General features: G+C 42.0%; 1 protein-coding gene across 1 annotated transcript in view; it reads right to left on the bottom strand.

Annotated features, from left to right (window-relative positions):
- Nucleotides 1–26,368, bottom strand: part of SAXO1 (stabilizer of axonemal microtubules 1) — a 94,602-nt gene that overhangs the window by 20,335 nt on the left and 47,899 nt on the right. The window contains 1 exon segment of the mRNA XM_007098527.3: nt 1,942–2,121. Within this exon segment, the coding sequence (XP_007098589.2) occupies nt 1,942–2,121 (180 nt within the window).

Genomic DNA, 26,368 nt, shown 5'->3' on the forward strand with positions numbered 1-26,368 from the left:
CTTAGAAGCCATAGGTTGGAAAAACAGATTGCATAGAATATAATATTTTTAGTACTCAGAAACATTGTGCTTAAACAAAATCATATTAAGATATCTGTCTAGCATAAAAGTGATCTGATTCAAGTCATACATCAGATGAGGCCCTTAGCTCCCTCCCACCTCAGGTTGCCCCTGTCCACTGCTTCCCACCATACTCAGGAATCTTTTGGCTTCATATCTCTCTTTATGGGTCTTTCTGCCCTATACACATGGACTTCCTTTGGATCTAGAACATAGCACTATTTTGTAGGAATGTTTCATGCCTCTATGCCACAATCTCAAAAGAGGATGTTTCCAGGCCTAGTGTGGGGAAAACCTGGAGGCAGAATGAATTAGAGCTGTTCTGCTTCACCTGGGTCATCTGGGACCTTTACTAGGAAAGCACAAAATTATGAGCAACAGGGGAGCAATAGGAAGAAAATTTACCAGGCCTTGCGTCCTGTAATGTGCAGGCGCTGTGCTGGAATAATTTACATACTCTATGATCTGTACCTCCCAGCAACCCTGCCCTGTAGGGAAGAGGAATGCAGGGGCAGAGAAGGCATCCCTCTGTCAGGTCTCATCTGGGGACCAACTATATATCTGGGACCCTGCCCAACTGCACTCAAAGGTGTTTCTACTCCACTGGGTCACCAATCACAGGTCACCACCCAGGGGCCATTAACCAAGTTGTCAATGGCAGATTCTGCTAGTCTTACAACATGTAGAACAGACCTGAAATTGATCAGTTTCCCCACCCTCTCAATACAGATACTTCTGCAATCCCAATACACTGTGAGCCAGGTGGTTCAGTCTCTAAACTGGATTCTCTAAAGAATCCGAGTTTGGAAGTCAAGAGCAATTTAAAAGGAAATACCACTCACCTTTGAACAATGCGGAGGTAAGGGATGCTGATCTCCTATGCAGTCACATATAACTTTTCATTCCCCCAAACTGTTCATAGCCTACTGTTGACCAGAAGCCTTACCAATAACAGTCAATTAATGTATTTGATGTGTGATATGTCTTATATACTATATTCTTACAATACGATAAGCTAGAGGGGCACCTGGGTGGCACAGTCAGTTAAGCATCTGACTTCGACTCAGGTCGTGATCTCACAGTTCGTGGGTTCCAGCCCCACATTGGGCTCTATGCTGACAGCTCAGAGCCCAGAGCCTGCTTCATATTCTATGTCTCCCTCTCTCTCTGCCCCTCCCCCTCCGCCACTCACACTCTGTCTCTTGCTCTCAAAAATAAACATTAAAAAAAATTAATAAGTAAAATAAATAAGCTAGAGAAAACAAAATGTTATGAAGAAAATCATAAGAGAAAATACACCCACAGTACAGTACTGTATTTATTGGGAAAAAATCTACATGTAAATGGACGCGTGCAGTTCAAATCTAAGTTGTTTAAGGGTCAACCGTAGTCTTTGTTCATTCTTGAAGAACATTCACAGGGACCTCAATTCAAAGTCTACAGCATAATTTCCAAAGAGCTCCCTCTGTATCACCAAGTTTCCTTTCACTACTACCACTATCACTACACCACCCAACCTGACCTGGAGCTTTGGCACCCAAAGCCAAAACTCTCTTTTCAGAAGCAGACCCCCCACCATTTCATGCCTTTATACTTTACTTAACCTCCAATCCTTTGCTAGGTAGATCATTTTAGCCTTCCTCACCTCTACACCAGCAAGTAACAATTCTTTCCCTGTAAGAAGAAGTGGAAAAAAACTGAGCTGGCTAATAAATGCAGAATTTCATTTCTGAGATACAACATATTAACATTAAAGGCCTTGATAGCATCTATTATACTGCATATTGATGCACTAATACTGCACATTATATTAATATTGTGCATCAGCACTGACATTACTCCATTAGTGTACATTCGTACATTTATTCTTCTCGCACTCACCTTGACGTGGTCAAACCTTCCATGGGCACAGACCCTTTCTGGTACTCCCGCTTGGGCTTGAAGGATTCTCTGGGCAGGTAAGAGTGATAGAGAGGGTAGTTCTCGGTGTATTCGGAGAGAAGACATGGTTTCTCTATTTTATCATAAATCTTGGTAGGGAGATGTGGACAGTGATGCCGCCTATAAAAAAGGCATAATGTTAGGTCTGTTCCCTTCTTGCAAAGGATACGTACAGTTTAACAACATTACCTTCTCAAAATGGGATCCCAGCCTTTAAAATCAAAACCGCCAGCACTGAAAACAGGAACTCAACCTTTCCTTTTCTCTACTAAACTATCAAGTGGCCAAAAAAAATTTTAACGATGTATAACTGCAATTGGTTAATCATCAAAATCCCTTAAAATCATAAAATTATACACAAGCATGACTGACGTTCAGCCACTATAGATACCATACTGCCTGTTTAAATTTGAAATATTTCCAGGGCACCTGGGTGGCTCAGTCAGTTAAGGGTCTGACTCTTGATTTCAGCTCAGATCGTGATCTCATGGTTCATGAGGTCGAGCCCTACGTTGGGCTCTGCACTGACAGCATGGAGTCTGCTTGGGATTCTCAGTCTCCTGTCTCCTTCTCTCACTCTGCCTCTCCCCTGCTCATGCTCACTCATGCGTGCTCTCTCAAATAAATACACTTAAAAAATAAAATAAATAAAATAAAAATGAAATACTTCCACACCATGGTAGGTAAATCATCATGGCCCGGAGCCTTTTGAGTGCTCCTCCCAACTGGCCTCCCCTGAGACCTCCCTGGGCCTCCCAATCCCGCAGCAGTTGGGGCTCACCCCCTGACTGGACAGGGTGCTCCAGGGCTGTGCACTAACCCTTTCCAAATTGGCTGCTTCCTGGATCATTTCAGAATAGCACCTTTCCATACAAGTGGCCTCACAAAGAACAAAACTACCTCAGTTCTGAGCACACTATACACCACTGACTACGTGAACCTGTTTCACATTGAAAGTCTGGCTCATTTCTTCTTTTAGGTCTCACCTCAACTCTTGCTTCCATAGAAAGACTTCCACTGGTTATCTTCCATTTTCCATACACCCATACCCCTGGCACAAGGTTCTCTCTCTCATCCTGGTGTATGCCTTTCCCATCACTAATTGCTATCTGTCATCAGCAGGTTTGTTGGTGAGTTTGTTCATTATCTGTCTCATCTACCAAGCTCAGTACCTTTTCTATCTTGTTCACTGCTACAGCCCCTTAGCCTGCCTGGTACACAGTAGACTGTCAATAAACAGCTACTGAACAAACTATTAAACACATAAATAAATGACTCAATAAATGTTATGCCTCATTACACAAATAGATGAGTTAAGATGGCAGAGAAGTAGGGAGACCCTAGGATTACACAAATAGATGATAAAAAATAATTTGAAGTTACAATTTATGGTGAGTTTTCCCATCTTACATGCATGGCAATAAATGAACACTATTATTCTACTTACTGCTAGACAAAGGGCAGCTCTTTGAGCTTTCAAAACCGAAGTAGTATATCAACTATTCATATGTCCACATACGATTCTTACAAACCAGTTGGGACACCTCTCATCTTCAGGCACCAGCACATCACCAAAATTGTATGTGAGTGATTTCCAACTTTGTTATATCAAGGAATAGCTGATTTTTTAACTTTTTTACACTTGTTTTAATTAGAGAAACTAAAATACACAGACTTCTGAGGCGGCACATAAGGGAAGAGCAGGGGAAGAGAGAAACGGACTTACAGAGAACTCATCACTATTCTAATTAAAGTTATTTGCCAGGCAACAATTTGCATGCTATTCCTGTTGTTTGTAAGTTCAACCCTTTATACAAATGTGGCTGCCACCACTGTTGTTACTACGTACTTCTCTTCAACCTCCCAAGCTCTAGAGAAAATGATCAATACCTGTACGGTTCAGATGGCTAGAACTGCATATTAACAAGTACCTTTAAAGAGATCCCTGTTTGCTTTCTTCACATTTGTAGGTTTGTATATCAAAAAAGCCTTAAGATGGCGTAAACTTGCCACATTTATTTTTAAGTTTTTAAAGTAGTCTCTACACCCAGTGTGAGGCTCAAACTCACAACCCCAAGATCAAGAGTCACAGCCTCCACTGACTGAGCCATCCAGCCACCCTAGTTTTCATTTCTGTTATTACAGAAGTACTACTGGGTTTGTGGTAAATATTTTAGATTCTCTTAATTATTCATAAGGAAATATTCCATAAATATGTCATCCTTATAGTACGAATATCTGAATTGCAGTGTTAAATATGTGCAATAAAAGTTTAGTTTTCCTTTTTCAAAATGCACAGTGTTGGCATTTTGTGTTCAAAGGCGATTATGCATCTAACATCTTATATATTTAATAAAATATGCCCTAATAATAGGTACATAAGTTGATGAGTGCTTTAATCTTCCATCCACTCGAGATAATTGTTGTGTTTGCATAGTAAACAAAACAACCATACTCCATGATATGTAACCATTAGATATTATTACTGTTTGTGTGTTCACAGTCTGTCCAATTATCTGAGCTTTCAATCTGAGCCCAATTAGAACCCTATCATTCTAGGATTCCTACAAACCTCAAATCAAAAGCCAAGAATTGCTGGCTATCAAAAATGCCTTTGCAGATATATTTTATTCACCCACACTCTTTGAGAGAAAAGTCAAAGTTTTATTAAGAATAACTTAGATTCAGGCACTTGCAATAAAATCGACTCTACAAGCATAGCAATATTTTCCCTCTCCAGTGCCCTTGTTTTTTAAACCAGCAAAACTTTGTTTTTATATAGCCCCCCTGTCTATAATGTTACTTTTTTACTTTAAAAAAGAGTGGAAAGACTTATTCCTAAAGAAAATAAATGTAATGGCAAAATACTACATTGTGATGGTATCATGAGAGGGAATTCCAATACAGCAATAAGCTTCTACCCAGACTCTAATGTTCCTTTAAGTGGAATTGTATCTATCTATGGGGAGGGGGTCATGTTTTGACTTGCTGCTAGTTAACTAAAATCTGTCTCTCTTTGAAGTATTAAGAAACTCTTATTTGAAAGTAAATGTTCCTAGGTGCCTAGGTGACTCAGTTGGTTAAGCAAATGACTCTTGATTTCAGCTCAGGTCAAGATCTCACGGTCATGAGATTCAGCCCCACAGCAGGCTTGTGCTGAGCATGGAGCCTGCTTGGGATTCTCTCTCTCCCTCTGCCCCTCCCCCCGCTTGTGCGCACATGTGCCCTCAATCTCAAAAAAAATAAAATAAATGTTTCATTGCCTGAGTCTGCTCATAGGGCCACCTCCTTTCCTTACCTGTAACCCAAAACCCTGAGCATCCCTCTCAAGTCGCCAAGCACCATATCTCCTCATTGGTCTGCCCATCCCTTTCCTAAAAGGGAAAACACTTCAATCCTTAATTTTTAGTGGACCTAGTCAGTGATTAATGAAAGTGTGTGCAATCACCATGGGTGGGGTATTTTCAGGTAGGCGTGACAGTCATGAACCAAAGAAAGGAGACCTCTTCAAACTGTCTGATACTTGTATGGTGTTAGAAGCTGCATTGGCTTGTTCAGGAACACATATTCTCATGAGCCTAGATGGGGCCACTAGGCAGAGAGGGCAAAGTGGAGGGAGAAGGTTTCTTTATCAGAACTCTCTAAAGTCTTTCCGCTCCAGAATTTACTGAAGGACCACAGGAAAAAGGAAATAATGCTGACTTTTTCTGTTATTTGGTAAAGGTAGTAGTAGAACTACTCAACAGACCACAGAAAATGTTAATAATAGTTAACTCTGAACACTGACTCCAAGCTAGAATCATGGAATTTTAAAAATTAAATTAAGGGCTCCTGGGTGGCTCAGTCAGTTAAGCATCTGATTCTTATTTTCGGCTCAGGTCATGATCTCAAGATTCGAGAGTTTGAGCCCCATGTTGGGCTCTGTGCTGACAGTGTGGAGCCACTTGGGATCCTGTCTCTCCGTCTCTCTGCCCCTCTCCCCTACTTGTTCTCTCTCTCAAAATAAACTCTTTAAAAAGTTATAAAAAATTAAAAAACTACTTAAATATTTTAAAGGACCATGGGGAATACCTGAGCCAATGTCCTCACAATGCTAATGAAAAATCAGAAGCTCAGAGAACGATGTGCAGGATCTAGCCATGGACAAAACCTAATTCTCCTTCGCATCTGAATGACCAGGTTCATTTCCTGACATTTAGGTCTCAAGGAACCCTAGAATGGATCAAAGAACTTTAAAGATATGACAAGTACCTCCAGCATAGCGCCATCTGACAGAGATAGAATGCAAGATGTGCATGAGAGCCGCATACATCATTTTAAATGTTCTAGTGACCACATTAAAATGGTAAAAAAGAGGGGTGCCTGGGTGCCTCAGCTGGCTACACGTCTGACTCTCGGTTTCAGCTCAGGTCATGATCTCACAATTTTGTGAGTTTGAGCCCCACATCGGGCTCTGTGTTGACAGTGCAGAGCCTGCTTGCGATTCTCTCTCTCACCCTCTCTCTCTGCCCTTCCCCTGCTCACACTGTCTCTGTCTCAAAATAAATAAACAAACTTGAAAAAAAACTTAAAAAAAAATAAAATGTTAAAAGAGGTAAAGTTAATCTTAAATACTTTAATCCAATGTATTCAATATAATTTCAACATATAATCAGTATAAAAAATTAAGATATTTTATTTTCATACTACATCTTTAAAATGCAATATGGGTTTTATATTCACAGCACATCTCCATGAGGAATACCACATTTCAAGGGCTCAGTAGCCACGTGCAGTGGTAGCTTCCCTATCTGGAAAACACAATCTAGAATTGGAAGGAACAGACAAAAGAATTGCCAGCCCTTCGATGCTGGTTTTCAAGTAGAAGAAAGACAAAGATGCCTAGAAATATTTTCTTTGACTAATATCCTGTTTGTCTCCTCCTTGGATTCTCTGACCTACCTTCGTGTGACATGAACAGGGACGTTAAAAGACATGAAAAATTGAGTTTTCCCTAATTCTTCCCACTCCATTGGGCCAAGCTTCAGTTCCATGCACCTGCGATGCCCTCTGGAGCTGCTCTCTTTCCTACCACTTCCACTTTTCCAGAATGCTTCTCTTTCTTCAAAGCCCATCTCGACAACCATTCCTGTCACCACCACCACTCCAGGAAGCTACTGAAAATGCTACCACACTGTCACTGGCTACGACTCACACTCTCTTCTCTAAGTGTACATGGCTTTGTGTCCCTACCTCTTTTAGGACACTTCTGTACTTCCTGGCACAGTCATCTCCTTATAAACTTTCAGGTTAAGAATTCTCGGGGTGACTGGGTGGCTCAGTCAGTTAAGCGTCTGACTTTGGCTCAGGTCATGGTCTCAGGGTTCATGAGTTTGAGCCCCACATCGGGCTCTGTGCTGACACCTCAGAGCCTGGAGCCTGCTTTGGATTCTGTCTTCCTCTCTCCCTCTCCACTTGTGCGCTCATGCTCACTCGCTCTCTCTCTGTCTCCCTCCCTCTATCTCTGTCTCTGGCTGCAAGCACACATGTTCATCATGGCAAAAAGCTTTCAACGTGATATTGATCATGATGAAAAGTATGGCAATTTTTCCTGCCACCATCAAGCTGCATGATTAATAGCTAGTTAATATGACTTCGGACTTCTCAAAGAAACCTCTAACAGTCTTTTAGATCATAACCTGTTTGTAAAAAGAGTAGCAACTATGGATATCAGTGACTTCCCTTGCCTCTACCATGGTTTTCCAGACTCCCCTGAGCCAAGTCTGGCACAGGCAATGAAAAAGGCTCTCCTTCACTCCTCTCCTTTGCTTCAGGAGGCAGCACACATGGCAGAAAAGGACTTTGGAGGCAGGAAGATCTGGTTTCCAATTCTAGCTCTGTCACAGACTGCATGTGTAAAGTTAAGGAAATCAGTTACTTTACTCTTCTGAACTTCAATTACTTCCAAATATGTAGAAAACTTCCACTTAGTAGGATTTTGTGGATTAAATCAAATACTGGAGGTAAAATGCCTAACCCAATCCAAAGCAAGCAATCTGAAATTAATAGGCTGCTTATTGAGCAATTACTATCCACCCCATGGGCTAAGAGTTTTATATATTATCCCACCTAATACTTGCAGCAATGCTATGAGCAAGACACTGTTATCTCCATTTTACAAACATCAAACTGAGACTGTAGGAGGTGTTATTTCACTCAAGGCCATATAGCCAGACTGTAATTAAATCAGGACTAAAACCCCAGATATTCTGCCTGATTCCAAAGTCTGTGCCCCTAATCATGGGCATACATTGTGTGCCTTCAGGGGATGCCAGCCTGTACTAAACACCTCTGTTTCCTGCCTGCCCTGGTAAATGTGAGGGCAGTCAATTCATAGGCAGTTCTCAGACCTGCCCTTTCTCCTTCACTACACTCAGAATCTTCCAAGGCAAGATACACTCCTCATTCTCAAGGACCCCAAAACTACTCTAATACAAACCAATAAATACATACAATTCCAAATGCTCTTTAAAACTCTGACCTTTCCACGGAATCTCTTACGTTGTCTAAAAAAGAGCAGATCATTAAATAACACTAACAACCAGGAAAACAAAGAATATGGAACACTGGATCCAAAAGGACCCATGAGATCAGCCAGGCCTGCAGCTTCATCATGCAGATGTGGACACTGAGAGCAAGAGACACGGAGCCACTGCCTAAGGTCACACAGCTGGTCAGCAGCAGCGTTCACCTCGGGTCCCATATCACCACCCACGTAATTGACTTCCAGTTACAATCCAATTTAAAACTCAAAGTTCACACTCTTAAAGGATTTGCAGCCCATTTTTCCTTTTTCCCAGTAGTTGGGAGCCCGTGACCTGTCACAGCTGCTGTGTGAGGGAGGAAAACAGAGCAGAAAATGCATTCTTGGTCTAGGAGGTGGGAAGCTGCCAAGGATCACCAAACCTCCAGTCATAAAAGTCATCTTTTCAGTCTGATAGTTAAGAAAGAATCCAGAGTGTTTAGGATAACAAAAACTTTAAGTTCCTAGAGGTGGAGTCTTCTCAGAGGAGAACCCACGTCTCTAGAATGGTCTTCTGCCTGAACATGAGAAGCTCACAAAGCCAACCCAAGTGGCCTCTGGGGATGAGTAAAGCCAGTGCTTTTTCCTGACGTGTGCATTACCTGCAATGGTTTATAAACTTTCAAAATGTTTACTAAAATTTCTTCTCTCATGTGCATAAATATACTCAGAGAGGCAAAGGGACAAGTGAGAAACCTTTTATAACTGCTAAATAAGACCATTTTTGAACATAGATATATATTTCAGGCCAGTCTTGAGACAAAGGGACTCATACTACCTACTAGATCTTTAAAGAATCAGAACAGTGGGAGAAATCTGAGTAACTCCAGCTTATATCCAGCCCACAGTACTAGGGATTGGAGCAGGGATTATCAACTAGAATTCTTTGGTGGCAACTCATCCCTCAGGGGATCAGATTCTGAGTGACAGAAAGCAGGGCCAAAACTTTAAATATGTGAGGGAGAACAAGCAACCTGAAGACCGTTTGGTAGAAATATGACAGATGCAAATGATGAACCAACAACTAGCAGTGCCTGATGTTAAGGGAGGTGGGGGTACAGTGAAGAGATTCTGAGTCACAAGTTTAGGGAGAAAGATCATCTTGATTGATCAGCCATGTCTGTCAAGGAGGCCAGGCTAGGGAAGTGGAGCCGGGTGAGGAATGAATCAATCAACCAATCAACAAAAGGGAAGGAAAAGAAGAAGGAATTTGGCTGAAAATGGTGTCTTGTAGGAATGATACATTTGGAAAACATCTGGAATGACAACGAAGTCATAAAAGTGCAAATCAAGTCCTTGAGAAGATCAAGTAATTAAAAATGAGGACAAAGTCTTGAAGAACACTAGGATTTAGGAAGCAGGACAATGAAGTTTCAAGGTAGGGGGAAAAAGTGACAAAAAGAAGAAAATTCAGTGACACAAGAGTCAAATAAGAAAAGATTTAAGTGTTCAACAGTTAAATTGCTACAGAAAAATCCAAAGGTCTGGGGGCAGAGAAGAAGACATCTCCTCTGTTGACCAGAAAGCAACCTTAGTAGAGTGGCTGGGCTGGAACCATAGAATCAATGATGCTAAAGAAGTGGAGGTAGAGAGGCCACCATGCTGAAGAATCTGGTAGCAAAAGTGGCAAGAAAACTTGAACCAGAGCTCAAGACATTACCCAGAAAGTACACAAGAATTCTTAACCATGTGATCGTTATCAGGAAGCAGTGGGTAGAAGTCCAATCGTCTTTGTAGGTAGGAGAACAGATTAGCAGATAGGGATTCTCTAATGAGCAAAAATAACTGATGTAGCCACAGACTGAGAAGAGAAGGTGAATGAGGTTCAAGAGACAAGATGAGAGAAGGGAGTCAGCAACACCAATCTGATGGCCTCCACCCAGAGTACAAGGGCACCAAGAGAGGGAAAGCAGATAAGGTGGGATGGCAGCTGGAAGAGAGGCTCAAAGTGTGCCTAGGGCACTCTGGGGAATGCACTTAAGAGGCAACTAGAGAATAATGAAGACTTGCTTCCGGGAGTAGTGGGACTGAGGAGAGGGCCCACTAGGCCTGGCTGGCCCTGCTGGCCCTTGTCAGTGTTGGAACTCTCTGGAGCAGTGCTCAGCAGCTCTAGGGAGAGCTCTGGCTCAGCAGACAAGAAGCTGAGGGACTGTGGGACAGCAGGCGCTGAGGAGAGGAGCCCTGGTGAGTCGTGAGCACTCAGGCTCAATGGACAGAAGGGAAGGCAGCAAGAGCCAGTGCTTCTTGGAAAAACTGAGGCCTGGCAAGAGCAACACAGAATAGGTCTAGGGCTACATATGCCTCATGGGCTCTCTCAGGCCCTTTCCCTTGGCAGTCAAAAGGAAGAGGAGTTTCTCCTGTGAAAAAAAGTATTTAGGTTAATAAGAGAAACCTCTTCAAGAAAGTACAATTGGTCAAGGCACCCCCAGGAGATACAAGGCAGGGATTTTGGCAATGGCCCCACTGAGCCTTGGAGAGAAACACGTGGAAGAGGAGAAACATGCCAGTAACCAAGGCTCTTTCTCTTTCTAACTCTTAAAGAGCTCTTAGAGAACCTTCTGTGTTCTGGAGGAGGCAGGCACTGCCCTGGGCTATAGTCTCCTTCCTTTTTCCCTCTGAGGTCCTGGCAATACTCCACCCAGAACTCTATTCTACCCATTGTGCTTCATTCCCTTCAGGTTTTAGCTCAAAATCCCTCCTTCCAGAAGGACTTCCCAAACCTCCAGAACATGTTAGTCACACACACGTTTGTATTCTCCTGCTCAAGTTTGACTTCCTGGCAGGTGGATCTTGAATACCGTTACCTTGGTGCATGGTTCATGATGGGCACTCAATATATGACTGCTGAAAGCATGTAAGAACAGGGGAAAATATCATATATGACTAGGTTCTGTCCATTTTGGCCTTACACAGGAGGACAATTACAAACTGCTTAAAAGGAAACTCAGAAGCTATACTCATATTTGTTTGCCCTTGTTGTGTGGTGCTTCCCATGTAAACAAAGCCTAGAAATTGGTTTTATAAAAACAAATCTTTGAACCCTGTCTCAAAACATACACACACACACACACACACACACACACACACACACAGTTTGAGCTGAATAACACATTCAGATGTGAAATCTAGAATTATAAAGCTTTCAGAGGAACACATAGAATATCTTTGTCACTTAAGGAAAGGCAAAGATTTCCTGGAGAGGTCAAGTAAGTAATAATTATAAAGAAGGAATTGGTTAGACATCATCAAGTCAAAACCTGCTCAAAGATACCATTAAGAAAATAAATAAGCAAGCCACACACTTGGAAACAATATTTGCAAGACAGATATCCAGCAGAAGACGGAGATCCAGGATATAGAAATATTATAACTCAATAATAATAAAGACAAAAAATAACAAGCAAAGATGTGAGCAGACCCATCATAAGATATGCAAATGGACAATAAACTATACAAAAGTGCTTAACATCATGCACCATTAGGGAAGCTCAAGTTTAAACCACAATAAAACACCACCACATACACACCAGAATTGCCAAAATTACAAAGATTGACAAAACCTATTGCTGGCTAAGTGGAACAACTGGAATTGTTGTAGCATTCAACTCATGTTGAATGAATTGTAATCCATTGTTGGTAGGAACGCAAAATGGTCCAAGCCCATTTGACAAAATCTATGGCCATTTCTACATGCTGGACTACCTCCTGGTCCAACAATTCCATCCTAGGAATTTATCCACAAGAAATAAAAACCTTTTATTCACAAAAAAAGGAGTTGGTCAAGAATGTTCATAGACACTTTCCTCATTTAACCAAAACTAGAAATAGGCCAGGCATCCATCAATGGGAGACCAGGTAAACTGCGATATCATCATTCAATGGAATAGTACTCAGCAATAAAAAGGAACAAGCTACTTGGGCAGTCACACAATAGCAGGGATGAATCTCAAGAACATTTTGAGTGAAAGAAGAACCAATCAAAAGAATACATACTTTACAATTCCATTTATATGAAATTTTAAAACAGGAAGAACTAATCTTTAGTAGGGAAAAGATTGGTGGTTACCACTGGGAGCGAGAGAAGGGACTGGTTAAGAAGGGAAATGCAGGAACTTTCTGAGGTGTTGGTAATGTTCCAGATAGGATACAGATTTGGGTTACACAGGCACTTGAATTTGTTGGCAAACACCAACTCAAGATTTATGAATTTCATTGAAATTTACCTCAAAAGAAGAAAAAGGACAAAAATATTAAGCTGCTGTTAATGATATGAATGCTGAACTATTTAGGGGAGAAGTTACTGATTTCTGTGATTTACTTTGAAAATCATAAAAAAAGATGGGTTGATGGATGGATGGATGGATGGATAATAGGATGAATAGATGGAAAGATATGTCAAAGTTAATGATAGAATCCAGGAAGTGGATATACAGCCATTCACTCTAAAATCTTTTTAACTTTGTTGGATGCTTGAAATTTTTTATAATAAAATGTTAGGGAAGAAAAACAACAAGTTTCTAAAATTCCCTAATTTTTAGATGTGATCATGACATTGTGGTTATATAAGAAAATGTCCACACTTTTAGAGATGTATAATGAAGTATATAGGGGCAAAATGACAAGACATCTGTAACTGGATGAACCAAATGTGACAAAATCTTGATAATTATTGATGCTGGGAGATATATACATGGAATTTGCCTCACAACTCTATTTTCTTTTCTTTTTTTTTGTGGATTTAAATGTTTTTTAATTAAAGAAATATTAAAACAAATCCCTAAGAAGTAGGGCCTACATGAAACAAGTGTGTATCTGCTTAAGCAAGAGTTCCCTTGAGGCTAATAGGGCATTGGTCCAACCACCTGGGACAAAACAGGATTTTGATTTAAGCTGATGATAAGTGCAGAGCCAACAACCGAAGGAAGTTTCCCTTCTCACACTCTGAAGTTTGTGTCAGCTGCACTGGGCTTGTTCCCACATGGCCTTTCAGTGTCCTCCAGCCAAAAAGCAGCAAGCTCACATACTTAACTGTAGTTTCACTGTCTTCTCAAGAAATCTATTAAGTACCCTGTGAATTTTGGATGAAACCCGACAGCTGTGCTAAACAAATCTTCCCAAGGCTCTCTTTCAGGCATTGCAAAAAACAACCAAAACCTCTTTAATCTCTATCTTAGAACACTAACTATACTTGACCCACCACCACCTCACTCCTACCCAAGATTCCTTTACCTGCATAGCACTCTTGTGGTCACTCTCATCACAGCATTTGTCCCACATTAAAAAAAAAAAAAAAAAAAAAAAAGCTTGCTTATTTGCTGCCCAGACTAGGTTTCCTTTCTTTTTTTTTTTTTTTTTGGTGGGGGGGGCGGGGCTGGTAAGCGGGGGCTGGTGAGAGGGGTATCTTGTTCACTATTCTATAACCAGCTAAGCACACGGCCTGGAACACCTACATGCTGAGGAAAATGTTTCTGGAATGCTAGATGACCAATGTATAAAACACACAGACTTTACAGAACTTCTCCACATGGTCTCTTTCTTTCTGCCACCCTACAAGCTAAGCAGGACAAAAATTACTAACCCAATATCCCACATGAGGAAGCGAGGCCAGGGAGCTCAAGACTTGGTCAATCTCACAGAATAATTGATGGTAAAACAAGGTCAAGGGCCAGTTTTGCTGACTCCTCAAAAGATGCTCATTGCATCACATCCAGTTCCTCTCTAAGGAAAATTCAGGTTAAGTGCTCAGAATCTGAGACCGTTTGCTTCCCACAATCACAGAGCTCAGAGCTAGGGGTTGGGTGGCCTCTGACTTACAACATTTAAGAGTAAATGGTACCCAATGAGCATGGCTCTTACTTGGAAAGCAGGGAGAGTCAAAAGTTGGATAAATGCCACCACTCATAAAACCCCAGATGTTTGGCTTGATGTTCAACATGTTAAATGTCTCCTATAATTAATTAAGGGAGAAAGACAACAGTTACACTCTATACACCATGTCACTTTCCACCAGCCAGTGGACATCAACCACTGCACATGTATTAATTTGTTTCATACTCTCTCCCTCCACACATGCCCTTTTTCTCATTTTGCATAAATGGCAATGAAGGACTGTGTTTTCATAGCTCCCTTCTCAGAGATGATCAGGGACTGGCTAGGATTAACCTGAGCTGTCATCTTTGAGGTTAGATTACCCGAAACTACAGTAGTTCATAAAAGACTCCTCCTTCTCTCTCAGCTTCAAGATTGGGGAAAGAACTGGAAGTTCTACATGAGTCTACAAATAGAACACCAGCCATCAGCTGAAGTGTACTGCGACCACTCCTAAACCTATGTACCTGGGCATCCACCACAGCCCTCAATTTCAGCTTTGACTTTCAGCAGGTGAAATGGCAACAGCTTGAGTGGGGCTCAAGGTCCACAGAGCAGGACTCCAGGCATAGCTGCCTTCCATCTTCAGAACAGCATCCCAACATCCCATCTCCAGGATACAACCATGTTTCTATGTCCTATACGAAGTTACTGAAAGGCCTGGGAGCTGCCAAGTGCCCTATGAATTACTGTGAATTTACTAGTACTTCTCAGTGTTTATAGCTGTCCCACAGCCTTGAGCCCCAAAACTAGGAGCTGAGGTACTTTAAGCCTCCATGTCAGATTTTCAATGCAAAGGTCTCACTCTGTCAAAGTCTCGGGGGTGGGGGGTGGCTTTCTTTCTGTAAACACGGACCTGTCTCATGCTGCAGATAATGGAGAAGAGATGGCTTCCATCAGTTTTCTCCTGCCCCAGACTTCCCACCCAATACTGTTTCCCACCTGAGTAGCCACAGAAAGAAACACTTTTGTCCTTCCAAGCAGCAAGTGGCAGAGAAAGATAGACATACAGACAAATCTGAATCTAGTAGTCAATGCCTCATTCCTGCAGTAACGATTTTCTCCACCACTTGCTCATTAGCCACCGACCTGATGATCATTAACTCAACATTCCCCATGCCCCGCTGCTGTTTGCTCGAATTCTGGAAACCTTTGGAATGTCAACTGATACCAAAATTTCAACAGCTGTTATATCCTTCATCAAAAAAGATTTACTATTGTTAATCTACATTTTTTTCTCTCTGCCTCTAAGGACCTTTTTGAAATTTGAGCCAAATGTCCTATAATGTCATTAAAGAGAAAGAAAAGTAATTTAAACAATGAGTGGAATGATTGTAGAAAAATAGCCTTATTGCACTAAATTTATTCCTCCGTGCACCATAAATATTTTTAAACAAGCATTTGATTCTTAGAGACTGAAGTCACTGTTGGAGACACCCCCTTCCCCCCCCCACCCAAAAAAAAGCAGGACGCTAAATTTGAGTTTAATTATTACCACACCTGAGCAGCTGTAACAAAATTATTTCACTGTTCTGGGTGTTCATAATTCAATATGGTGAAGTAGACTCTGATCTTGTTAATAATTTTTCTCTATTTCTCAGATATTTAGCTTAAAGGGAAAATTTTTATATCCCCTCTTTCCAACTGTATTCTTTCAATATATTCTTCTCTCCAGCATTTAAAGTTTACTTCTAGGAACTTTATATGGATTGTGTGAAACCCACTCATTCAATGAAATGTGATGTTATCAGATGTGTTAACAGCAACCCACTTGCTTATCTCTGAAGAAATATCCTGCTTTACACTGATTGCCCAATAAGCAAAAACAGAAAATTCAGGTTATGCTTTGTTATTTGACAAACAGGCAAATATTTCTGGCATAAAGAACCAAGTTACATAAATTGTACTTTTTTTTTTTTGGTTTATATGTTTTAGCTAAAATCAGAACTTGTTAAACCCCTTGGGCTTCTGGAAGAATGCTGAGGATTTAAAGAGCATTTCTTACTGGACCTCCCAGATGCTGGCAAAGTTCTAGGGAATGAGGAGGTGTTAGGAGAGAACAGGCAGATATACACACACCAAGGGTGTTAAGTCCGTTCTTGATTTCTGGTAGAAGATAGCCCTTCTTTCAAAAAAAAAAAAAAAAAAAAAGGTGGTTTGTTGTTTGTTTGTTTGTTTGTTTTTTTCACAAAAATAAAATTCTTGGCTCTCTATAATCTTTTTTTCATCTCCCATCACGGAAGAAAACAAACACCATACAGTTCTATCAGACCAGCTGACAGAGTTCTCCATAGGACTTTGCCTTTTGTTCCTAAAGATATAAAATGTGTACAAGATTTGTACACTTTCAGAGATAGCAAGATGAATAGGTAACATTTACAAATCACTATCATTTATTAAGCACTATGTGCCAGGCACAGATCTTAACTCTTTATGTGGATTATCTCCCTTAACCTTCACAATGACCAAAAGGCATAGAAAACACTTCAAGCCTGAGGTTGAGACACGCTGCTCTAAGACCCCAGAAGCTACAAAGACCACCCACAAGAGCCACACAAGGGAATTCACAAGGAGTGGACCTGGGTCTCCTTCTCTGAACCTCTAAGTAGTGTAAGGAGCCAAGGCTAAGCCTCCCCCAGCTTCTACCAAATTCCATCTGTCCTTACATTCCCCAGCTTTTACTCTTCCCCTCTTTTTCTCCTCTTTGTATTCACACTACATTAAGCCTCAAGTCCTTCAGGATCTAAGGTGGAGACTTTTTTTTTTTTTTTTTTTTTAGGTGGAGACTGTTTCCAACACAGAGGACATTCTATGAGACCAAGTTCACTGAGAGAACACAGTATCAGCAGCTCCAGCTCCGGATACTGGCAATTTCACCCTCTGCAACTAAAGAAAAGAGAAAACTACTGCCCATAAGCCTTCTCATGACTGGAACAAGATCATAAAGCCACCCCCCAACTGCAAGGGGAGTTTCTAAGTCAAGGTCTGGCTTCTTGGTCACCAGAATGGACACCAGGTATGAGAGATGGGGTCTGGAGAGTAATGTGAGTGGCCACCCAACAGAATCTGTTCTCAAAATGATTCTAACAAAATAAGTTATATTTATGTGTTGTCCCCATAGTACAGGTGGGTACCATGTTAGGGATTAGTAAAAACTCTAATGGGGGGATAACAGGTTCTAAATATCCACCAAACTAAAATCATGTTTATTTACACTATTAAAGAGAAATCACTGATTCTAAAGTGCTGGCACCTTTAGACTAGCAATCAACATAGATGCCATGATGTTGCACAATCCAATAGAGTTGGATGAGGATGTCATGGAAAACCACAAGCCAAATGGAATTTCAGAAAACAAGGAAGGGCATGGGAACTAATTAGACTGCAGTACTGCATTGTATTAATTAGCTCTAATACACATCTCTCACACACACACACACACACACACACACACACACACACACACACCTCAAATAAAATGAAGCCAATGAAGCTCAGACCTTGCCTTGCACTTGTTCTCATCATTTCACCTGCCGATTGAGGGGTCCTCACATGCCTGGCGCACTGGATGCAGACAAGCCTCATCCTGTCAACTGACTCCAAACTAGCATTTATTCAATTCCTCTGACTGCTTGGGCAGATTCCCAAATCTGGTCCCTTTGCTCCACAGCCTTCCAAAGCTGCTTTCAGGGGTGACAAGACACAGAAATCTTCTTAGATAGAGTAGATCATTTGGCCTTACATATCCTATCCTCATCCTCTAAAAACTCCAACACAGCATTCACAAATTAAACAATGCACAGGAGTACATTTGTTTACTCATTCATTTGTTCATTTGCCTATTTATTGATTCATTCATACAGCATTCTCAAAGCTCATATTCCATGCCATGTGCTGTGTTAGGTGTTGAGGTTAGCAAAGAAAAAGTACCCATTCCCTGATAAAAGCACACATATATTACTTCCTGTCTCTACTTGTTGACATCGGTGCTCAGGAAAAGGGGGCCCTCATCCCTCATGAAGACATTGGTGGCACAGTGCGCCCACAGGGAAGAAAGCAGATAGTAAGGGATTGGAGGTATGGAGGTGGCAGACAGAAGAGGGAGCCGGAACAGTTAGCAGGGTTCGTCATATTGAACCAATAAGTAAATATATGAGAATAAAAGGAGCCAGTTTTCTCACTCTGAGTAGGGATTTGTAAAAATATAAAGGAGGCCATCAGAACGTCTGAAGTGTTGGATTAGAATTGACAGTATTGGCATGAACTGATGGGTTTTCTATACATACAGAAATACTTATTTTCTCTGTTTCTGTGTACATGTATAATCTACATATATTTACAGGTATGCACGTGTGTGCATTCAGAAGCGATGAGTACAGTCAGCAATCAGATCTTGGTTTTTTGGCACCATCCTCCACTAAAAGGTATCAGAGCTGTCAGAAAAAAAGTTGATTTCATGATTGGGGCAGAAAAAAATACTAGATGAGCCTAGCATATCTTGTGTCAGAAAGTAAGGAAATTAATGATGGGCATATGTATGGGGTGCCTGGGTGGCTCAGTTGGTTAAGCATCAACTTCGGTTCAGGTCATGATCTCGCAGTTCGTTAGTTCCAGCCCTGCATCAGGCTCTGTGCTGATGCCTCGGAGCCTGGAGCCTGCTTCAGATTCTGTGTGTGTGTGTGCGCGCGCCCCTACCCCAATTGCACTGCCTCTCTCTCTCAAAAATAAACATTTAAAAAAAATTTGGGGGGGGCACCTGGGTGGCTCAGTGGGTTAAGCGACCGACTTCAGCTCAGGTCACGATTTCGCGGTCCGTGGGTTCGAGCCCCATGTTGGGCTCTGTGCTGACTTCTCAGAGCCTGGAGCCTGTTTCAGATTCTGTGTCTCCCTCTGTCTCTGACCCTTCCCCATTCATGCTCTGTCTCTCTCTGTCTCAAAGTAAATAAACGTTAAAAAAAATTGTTTTTAATTTTTTTAAATAAAAATTTAAAAAAAAAATGATGGGTATATGTCAAGAGTATGTAAAGGCCAGCTTGAAGGAGCTCAACTTGGGAAAATTGAAGATTAAAATGATAGTTAATGATATAAAAATTTGATAAAATTATAAAATTATAAATGATATAAAATGATAAAAATAATTTTTTGATAAAAATGACATAAAATTTTGATAAAATTTGAGTTAATGATATAAAAATTTGAGGATTAAAATGGTATAATAGTTAATTGAATTCAATAGAACCATGAGTCCGTACTGAAATAAATACATACATAAATGGAGAAGGGAATGCTCTTTCTTACAGTAGAAAGCAATAAATGTAATAGAAATGAGGGAAATAGATCATTGCTATTTGGGTAACCATGGTGGTGGTGGATGCATTTGGGGGCAACCATGGATACTGAAGCTGATGGGTGGTGTTTCAATGGCAAACAGGATAGTAGTATATAGAATACCAGAGCACATCCCCATTGTAATCAAATACAAAGGGGAAATGGTGACTTCAGTGGAGGCATCTGGCAGATCCCAGATGATGATCAAGGTTATCCCCACCGGTGATAAGATAGGTCATCACATGTCTCTTGATGAGATGCATCCAGAAGAGCTCAGCAGCATTTCTGTGGTTTCCTCTCAGCAGTGCATGGCCTGGGTCTACTCGTGAGAAGATATTTGATGGACTCGGGTGGAAGGACAGCCATCAAGGGGATGACACCCAGGGAAAAGAGGAGGAACAGTTCTAGGTTAAAGGAAACTAGTGAGATATGGTAACTAAATGCAGTACATGTTCCTAGATAAGATCCTGGACCAGAAAGGAAGAAAAGATGTATTGTTTGAATACTTGAGGAATCAGAATGGGGATCGTGGGTTGCAGGCTAAGTATTATATCAATGGCAACGTCCTGACTGGAATGGCTGAACCACAATGCAGGAGGAGAGGCTCCTGTTTGGGGCAGCATTAGGGGTGATGAGTCATCTGTCAGAAAAAGATGTGTGTTGCATATGTGTTCACATCCATATACAGAGAAGCAGGGGGACCAAACGTCAAGGTAAAGTATTAACAATTAGAAAATCTTGGTGAGGTGAAGGGGATACAGAATTCTTTATACTGTTGCAGGTTTCACACCATTTCTATTTTTTGCAAAAAAAAAAAAATGCACATAAGAGGACACTGGCCCTGAAGTCATACTGACCTGAGCTTAAACTCTTAATAATGTATTTGATCAATTTGAGTCTTAGTTGCAGCATTAAAAAAAAAAAAAAAAAAAAAGTTAATTCCTACCATCCCTCACAGAATTGGTCTACAGATAACTAATAAGAGTAGTTACCATTTGAGGACTTAATATTATGTGCTAACATTTTAGAAATACTACTTCTAAGCCACTCAATAACCTGGTGTAAGTATTATGATTCCCAATTAATGATATAAAATTGCCTGAGCCTCAAAGAAATGACATCTCCTCTCAGTTAGTAAAAGAGCAAAGCTAGACCCAGAAAGTCAGCTTCAAAACCTCATCCTCCTTCTTCCCTACTGGGCGTCCCAGATGGGCAGTGCTTCCCAGTGTGCCTGGGACACTGGGAAGGAGCTCAATCGATGTTGATTTTCTCACCAAGTCGTCTAGCTGGAGAGCAGACACGTGATTAAGTGATTATAACGTGTTCAAATTAGGTGCATACAGAATGCCATGAGAAACTGGAGAAAAAGGTGATTTGTGGGGTCTGGCTTGGGGGCAAAAAGGTGAGGAGGCTTCAAAAGCAGGAATACTTGTGTCAGTGTTGAGGGGTGAGGAGGTAACAGGGAGACAAGAAGCGAGGGATTTCAGGGCAGATGTTCGGCAGATACAAAGCCGTGTTGGTGCGATGGCAGGGCTGCTGGGGAAACAGTGCCTGGAAGAGAGGATGCAGGCTGGGAGTGGTAAATGATTCTGGGCAGAAACCACATCATGAAGAGTCTTGGGTGCCATGCTTAGTTGTTTACACCTTGTCCTCTTGGCTGTGGAGGACACAGCACGTCTACCTCCCCCTGCCCACTCATGTCCGACATTACTAATCACAGCACCTCAGACGGCCACTGCTCAAACCTGCAAATGGCACCTGCAATACAATCATTTGCCTTCCCTACTGCAGGCAATGAGAAGCTCACAGGATTTGTAACAGGCGGCCAGTAAAAGGGGCTGTGTGCTGAGCCAAGCTCAACCAAGAGAGCAGTGAGTGTTATCAAGAAACAGACTGCATGGGGCACCTGGGTGGCTCAGTCAGTTGAGCATCCGACTCTTGATTTGGGCTCAGGTCATGATCCCAGGGTGGTGGGATTGAGCCCCACATCAGGCTCCACACTAAGCATGGAGCCTGCTTAAGACTCTGTCTGTCTGTCTGTCTCTCTGTCCTTCTGCCCCTACCCTACTCTTGTGCACATTCTCTCTAAAATAAAAAAATAAATAAAAGAAATTTAAAAAAAAGAAACAGACTGCCATCATAGTGACAGTGCCCTGCAGTAGTCCTGTGCGTTGTATAAATGCAAGGTACACATCTCAGTGAAGTCTGAATTGGGGCAAACTCCAAGCTGTGGTCTAGTCCTTGTCAGAAGGCTTATGATGGTGGAGAGAACATTTAAAGCATTCTTCAAACAATAAAATCAAGAGGCCAAAACAAGCTGAAGTTTGTGCCAGTGGCCAGTGAGATCTGGGAGAAAGGCCTGGAGTGGGGGTGAAGCAAGCTGACCTAACAGAGATGTGAGTTTACTAACCCTGAAATTGCACAACAAGTGGAAACTGATCCAGCAGGACTGTAACACCAGGTGCCATCAGACTCTTAGTCATTCCCTGCAACATTAGGTGCTCAGTGAAAGATTATTTTTGAAAGATGATTAGTCTCAGTTTCCACATCTTCAGAAAAGATATAGGATATTTAAGTACTTAAGGTAAAACACACACACAGGTAGACCCATGTGTGCACAGGGATGGAGGACCGTTAGGAAGCATCCCAACCCAGGATGTGTGCAAGAAACTGGTTCCTTGTATTTGAGGAGCTGTTGAGTGCTGGGTATGCTAAGGAGCCCAATGGAACTGGCTTCCATTTCTTCTCCAGGCCTCCATTTCCTTGACAAACATGAGTGATCCCTTCCAACGTAACAGTGAGAACTCTAAGCTCGCCTCTCAGAAGAAAACAACAGACATGGGCAAGAGATCTGGCAATAAGTGCTAGAAAGTCAGGCTAAATCCTTGAGTGGATCCGATGAGGGTAGCAGCTCACATCGGATCCAGACACTTGGTAACACCATTGAGAAAACTGAAAACACATTGTAAGTGGCAGCCTGGGGGGCGGACAACATTCTGCTTTAAGATGCAGACTGGTTTTGAAATAAAACTTTAAAACGTGTCATAAAAAGCAACTATTCCTTGGGGGAAAGAGTGGCCTAAAGTGTCTTTGATTGTAACTGTGGGAAAGACTTTCATCTGCACTCTTTACGAGGTTCATTGTAACTCTCCCCCAAGCTCAGAAATCCTTTTCTGAAGCTGGTGGTTGTAATTTTATACTCTGCATGATAAACCTTCGTTTTTCAACAGGCACATTCCAAAATGTTAAAACTTATGGCTCAGAAAGCAGTTGAATGAGCTCAAGGTGATAAGAAGCTTTGTGCGTGCACAGGTGTGCGTGCACACGCACAGACACACACACACACTCAGCCTGCTGACCTCCAACTACACCCAGTGAAAGTCCTTTATTCTTTTGGACTTCTGCTCTTCAAAGTCAAGCTTCACCAGAAAGGACACCACAAACTTACACAAATATGAAGTGCTTAGCACAATGCCTGCCACACAGTAACCCCTCAAGAGTTCATAACTGTTACCACCATCATCTTCTCCTTTCTCTTTATTATTAAAGGAAGAAAATATCAATTATTGCTGATGAATTATAACTCTTGCTAGCATTTAGCAGTCATTGAGGGAGATTCATTCCCTCCAACGGAATATATGAAGCACTCCTATGGAATGCCATTGTGGTTGCTTTCTTTTGAAAAACAGGCATTAGGAGCGCTTGGGTGGCAGTCGGTTAAGCATCTGACTTTGACTTGGGTCATAGTATCACAGTTCGCGAGTTCGAGTCCCACATCGGGTAAGCACGAACCCCACTTCTCTCCCTCTCTCTCCCCCCCAACCCTCGCTCACTTGCACCCTCTCTATATAAAATACAATATAATACAATATAAAATAAAAATAAAAACAGGCATGAGACAGCATAAAGTTGTTGTCTAGAGAGATGGAAAATCCCACCACATTTTCCACAATTCTTTGAGATACAAGAACCCAACTGGAGACAGTGCTTCATATTTTCTTCCCAGCTGCTAATAGGAATTAATCTCCTGCTATACTTTCGTGGCTCCCTTATAGCAGGCTAATAAAAGTGAGTTATCATTTATTGATCATTTACCACATGCCAGGCAGAGTGCTAATAGCTTTTTTGCTTATTAACTTACTCCATCTTCACTAGAGCCCCATGAGATCTCACTCCCATTATTCTCATCTACACAAAGTATCTGAGGCTTGGAGAGGTCAAGCTATCCAAGGTCATTCATTCATTCAAGGAGGTACGTAGCACGTAAGGTATGGAACACAAACCCAGGCCAGGTGTTTCTGAATCCAATACCCATGTTAACATTTTCCACTAGACTGTAATTACTAAATAAAGGGTTCTTAACTTTAGGGTCCTTAAAATGAACTTTAGGGGATCCGAGAGCCCCCAGGAATTATACAAAATATGGTGTGTGCATGTACACGTCTGCCTTGGAGAAAGTCCAAAACTTTTACTGTATTCTCAGTAGAGTCCAGGATTTGAAACACACACACACACACACACACACACACACACACACATTCTATCATTTTTCTATTCTGTACCACCACTATCATTATTGTTCCCAGTACCAAAAAGCAATGTGCAATACATGATAGGTCCTCAACTACCGGTTATCCAAGCGACCCAATTCTTTTCTCTGGTCTTTCCTTAGTCATTTCCTCCCATAGGGATGCAGTGAGAGCGATGAATTTTTTTTTGAATTTTTTTTTAACGTTTATTTATTTTTGAGACAGAGAGAGACAGAGCATGAACAGGGGAGGAGCAGAGAGAGAGGGAGACACAGAATCCGAAACAGGCTCCAGGCTCTGAGCTGTCAGCACAGAGCCCGACGCGGGGCTCGAACCCACGGACCGTGAGATCATGACCTGAGCCGAAGTCGGACGCTTAACCGACCAAGCCACCCAGGCGCCCCGCGATGAATTTTTTGAAGCTCTGTTCTTAAGCCATGCACATGTGAGAGCTCCATTAGCATGGTCGCAGAACCCAGCCTTTCCTACTGGTGCACTTCACAGCCACACGTGATGAAAGAGCAAATGGGACGCCATCCTTCCCTCTTATCCCAGGAAACCAGACATCTGTTTGTTCTGGCTTGAAGAGCCAGCCAGCTGAGGAGGAAGGAGATGCACAGTGAAGCCTGGCAGAGCACACCCGGCCCTTGCTGCCTGAACACAAGCTCCATTTCCAGGGTCAGCTGGCAAGCAACCGTCTGCTGTACAAACAACTCACATTTTAATGAAGGGTATTGTGCAAGGTGAGCTTTTGAAATACGTGGGCTGGTTTTCTGTCTGCAGCTGCACTTACAGATGCTCCACTTTCCAACTGAAACTTGTGCAATGGCTACAAAAATAATCATAATTCCACCTCGGGCTTGCCTACTGGGTGCCGGGAACTGTTCTAGATGCTTCTACCCATCATCCTACAGCTTGCACAATAGCTTAGGCAGATATTATCAACATTTTGCAGATGGAGAACCTGAGGTCCTATTACTGGTTAAATAATTTGCTCATGGGCTGAGATCTAACCTCGGGTTGGGCCATCATCAATGCTGACACATCCCTCTCTCTCCATGCTTCCACTTTCCAGTGAGAATTACTCATTTTTATTTTTATAACGTTTATTTTATTTTTGAGAGGGAGAGATAGAGAGCGAGTGGAGGAGAGGCAGAAAGAGCAAGGGAGACAGAATCTCAAGCAGGCTCTGCACTGTCAGCACAGAGCCCGACGCGGGACTCAAACCCACAAACAGTGAGATCATGACCTGAGCCAAAACCAAGAGTGGAACGCTTCACCAACTGAGCCACCCAGGCGGCCCAAGGGAATTACTCACTTTTAAAAGTCTAGTTGAATTGGAAAATAGGAAAGACCTCCAGGCCTCAGCATCTTAAGTATCATTTGACAGCACTCAGCTAAAATGGGATAGCATCGAATTTTTGCTTTTTACCCTTCACAAAGTTAGAAAAATTAACGTATTTCTTAAATCTATTCTGGACGCCTCATGAACAGCCATTTCTGAATGTCTAGTATTCAATTACATTCAACAAATACAGATTCAAGGCACTCAGCTAGACTGTACGGAGGGAGGCAAAAGAGGTACTTCTGCACCCCTCCCCCCATGGATATTCCAAATCAGTTGAGCAGATTAATACACGGACTACTCCATCTACTGCTAAAACAAGGCCAGAAGAATTTCATGGCATATGAAGTGGACTTCAGAGAAAGGAGATAAGAACAGACATGTTTTCATGAGGTAGGTGAGGGTAGGAAGGTTTGTGATAAATTCAGACTTCATGAGAAGACAGCATCTGAGCTGAGAAGGGGCAGGCTTGTGCATGTCAGTGGTGAGTGGGCAAAACCAAAGAGGGGTGTCTATAGCAAACAGAAGAACTGGAGCACAGGTTCAGGCAGGAACAGGCACAGGGCACTTGACGGGATGGTCTATGGCTCTGTTGTTGGCTAGAGCCCTTGGCCTGGGGACATGCATGGGCCTGGGGCTTGCACTAGGAGGGGCTGACTTATCTGCTTAGTTCAGGGAAGGCAATGCAGAGCTCCAAGAAGGCTTTGGATTGAGAGAATGACCTGATCCACTCTA

Source organism: Panthera tigris, chromosome D4 (genome assembly GCF_018350195.1).
Source record: "Panthera tigris isolate Pti1 chromosome D4, P.tigris_Pti1_mat1.1, whole genome shotgun sequence".
Lineage (NCBI taxonomy): Eukaryota > Metazoa > Chordata > Mammalia > Carnivora > Felidae > Panthera > Panthera tigris.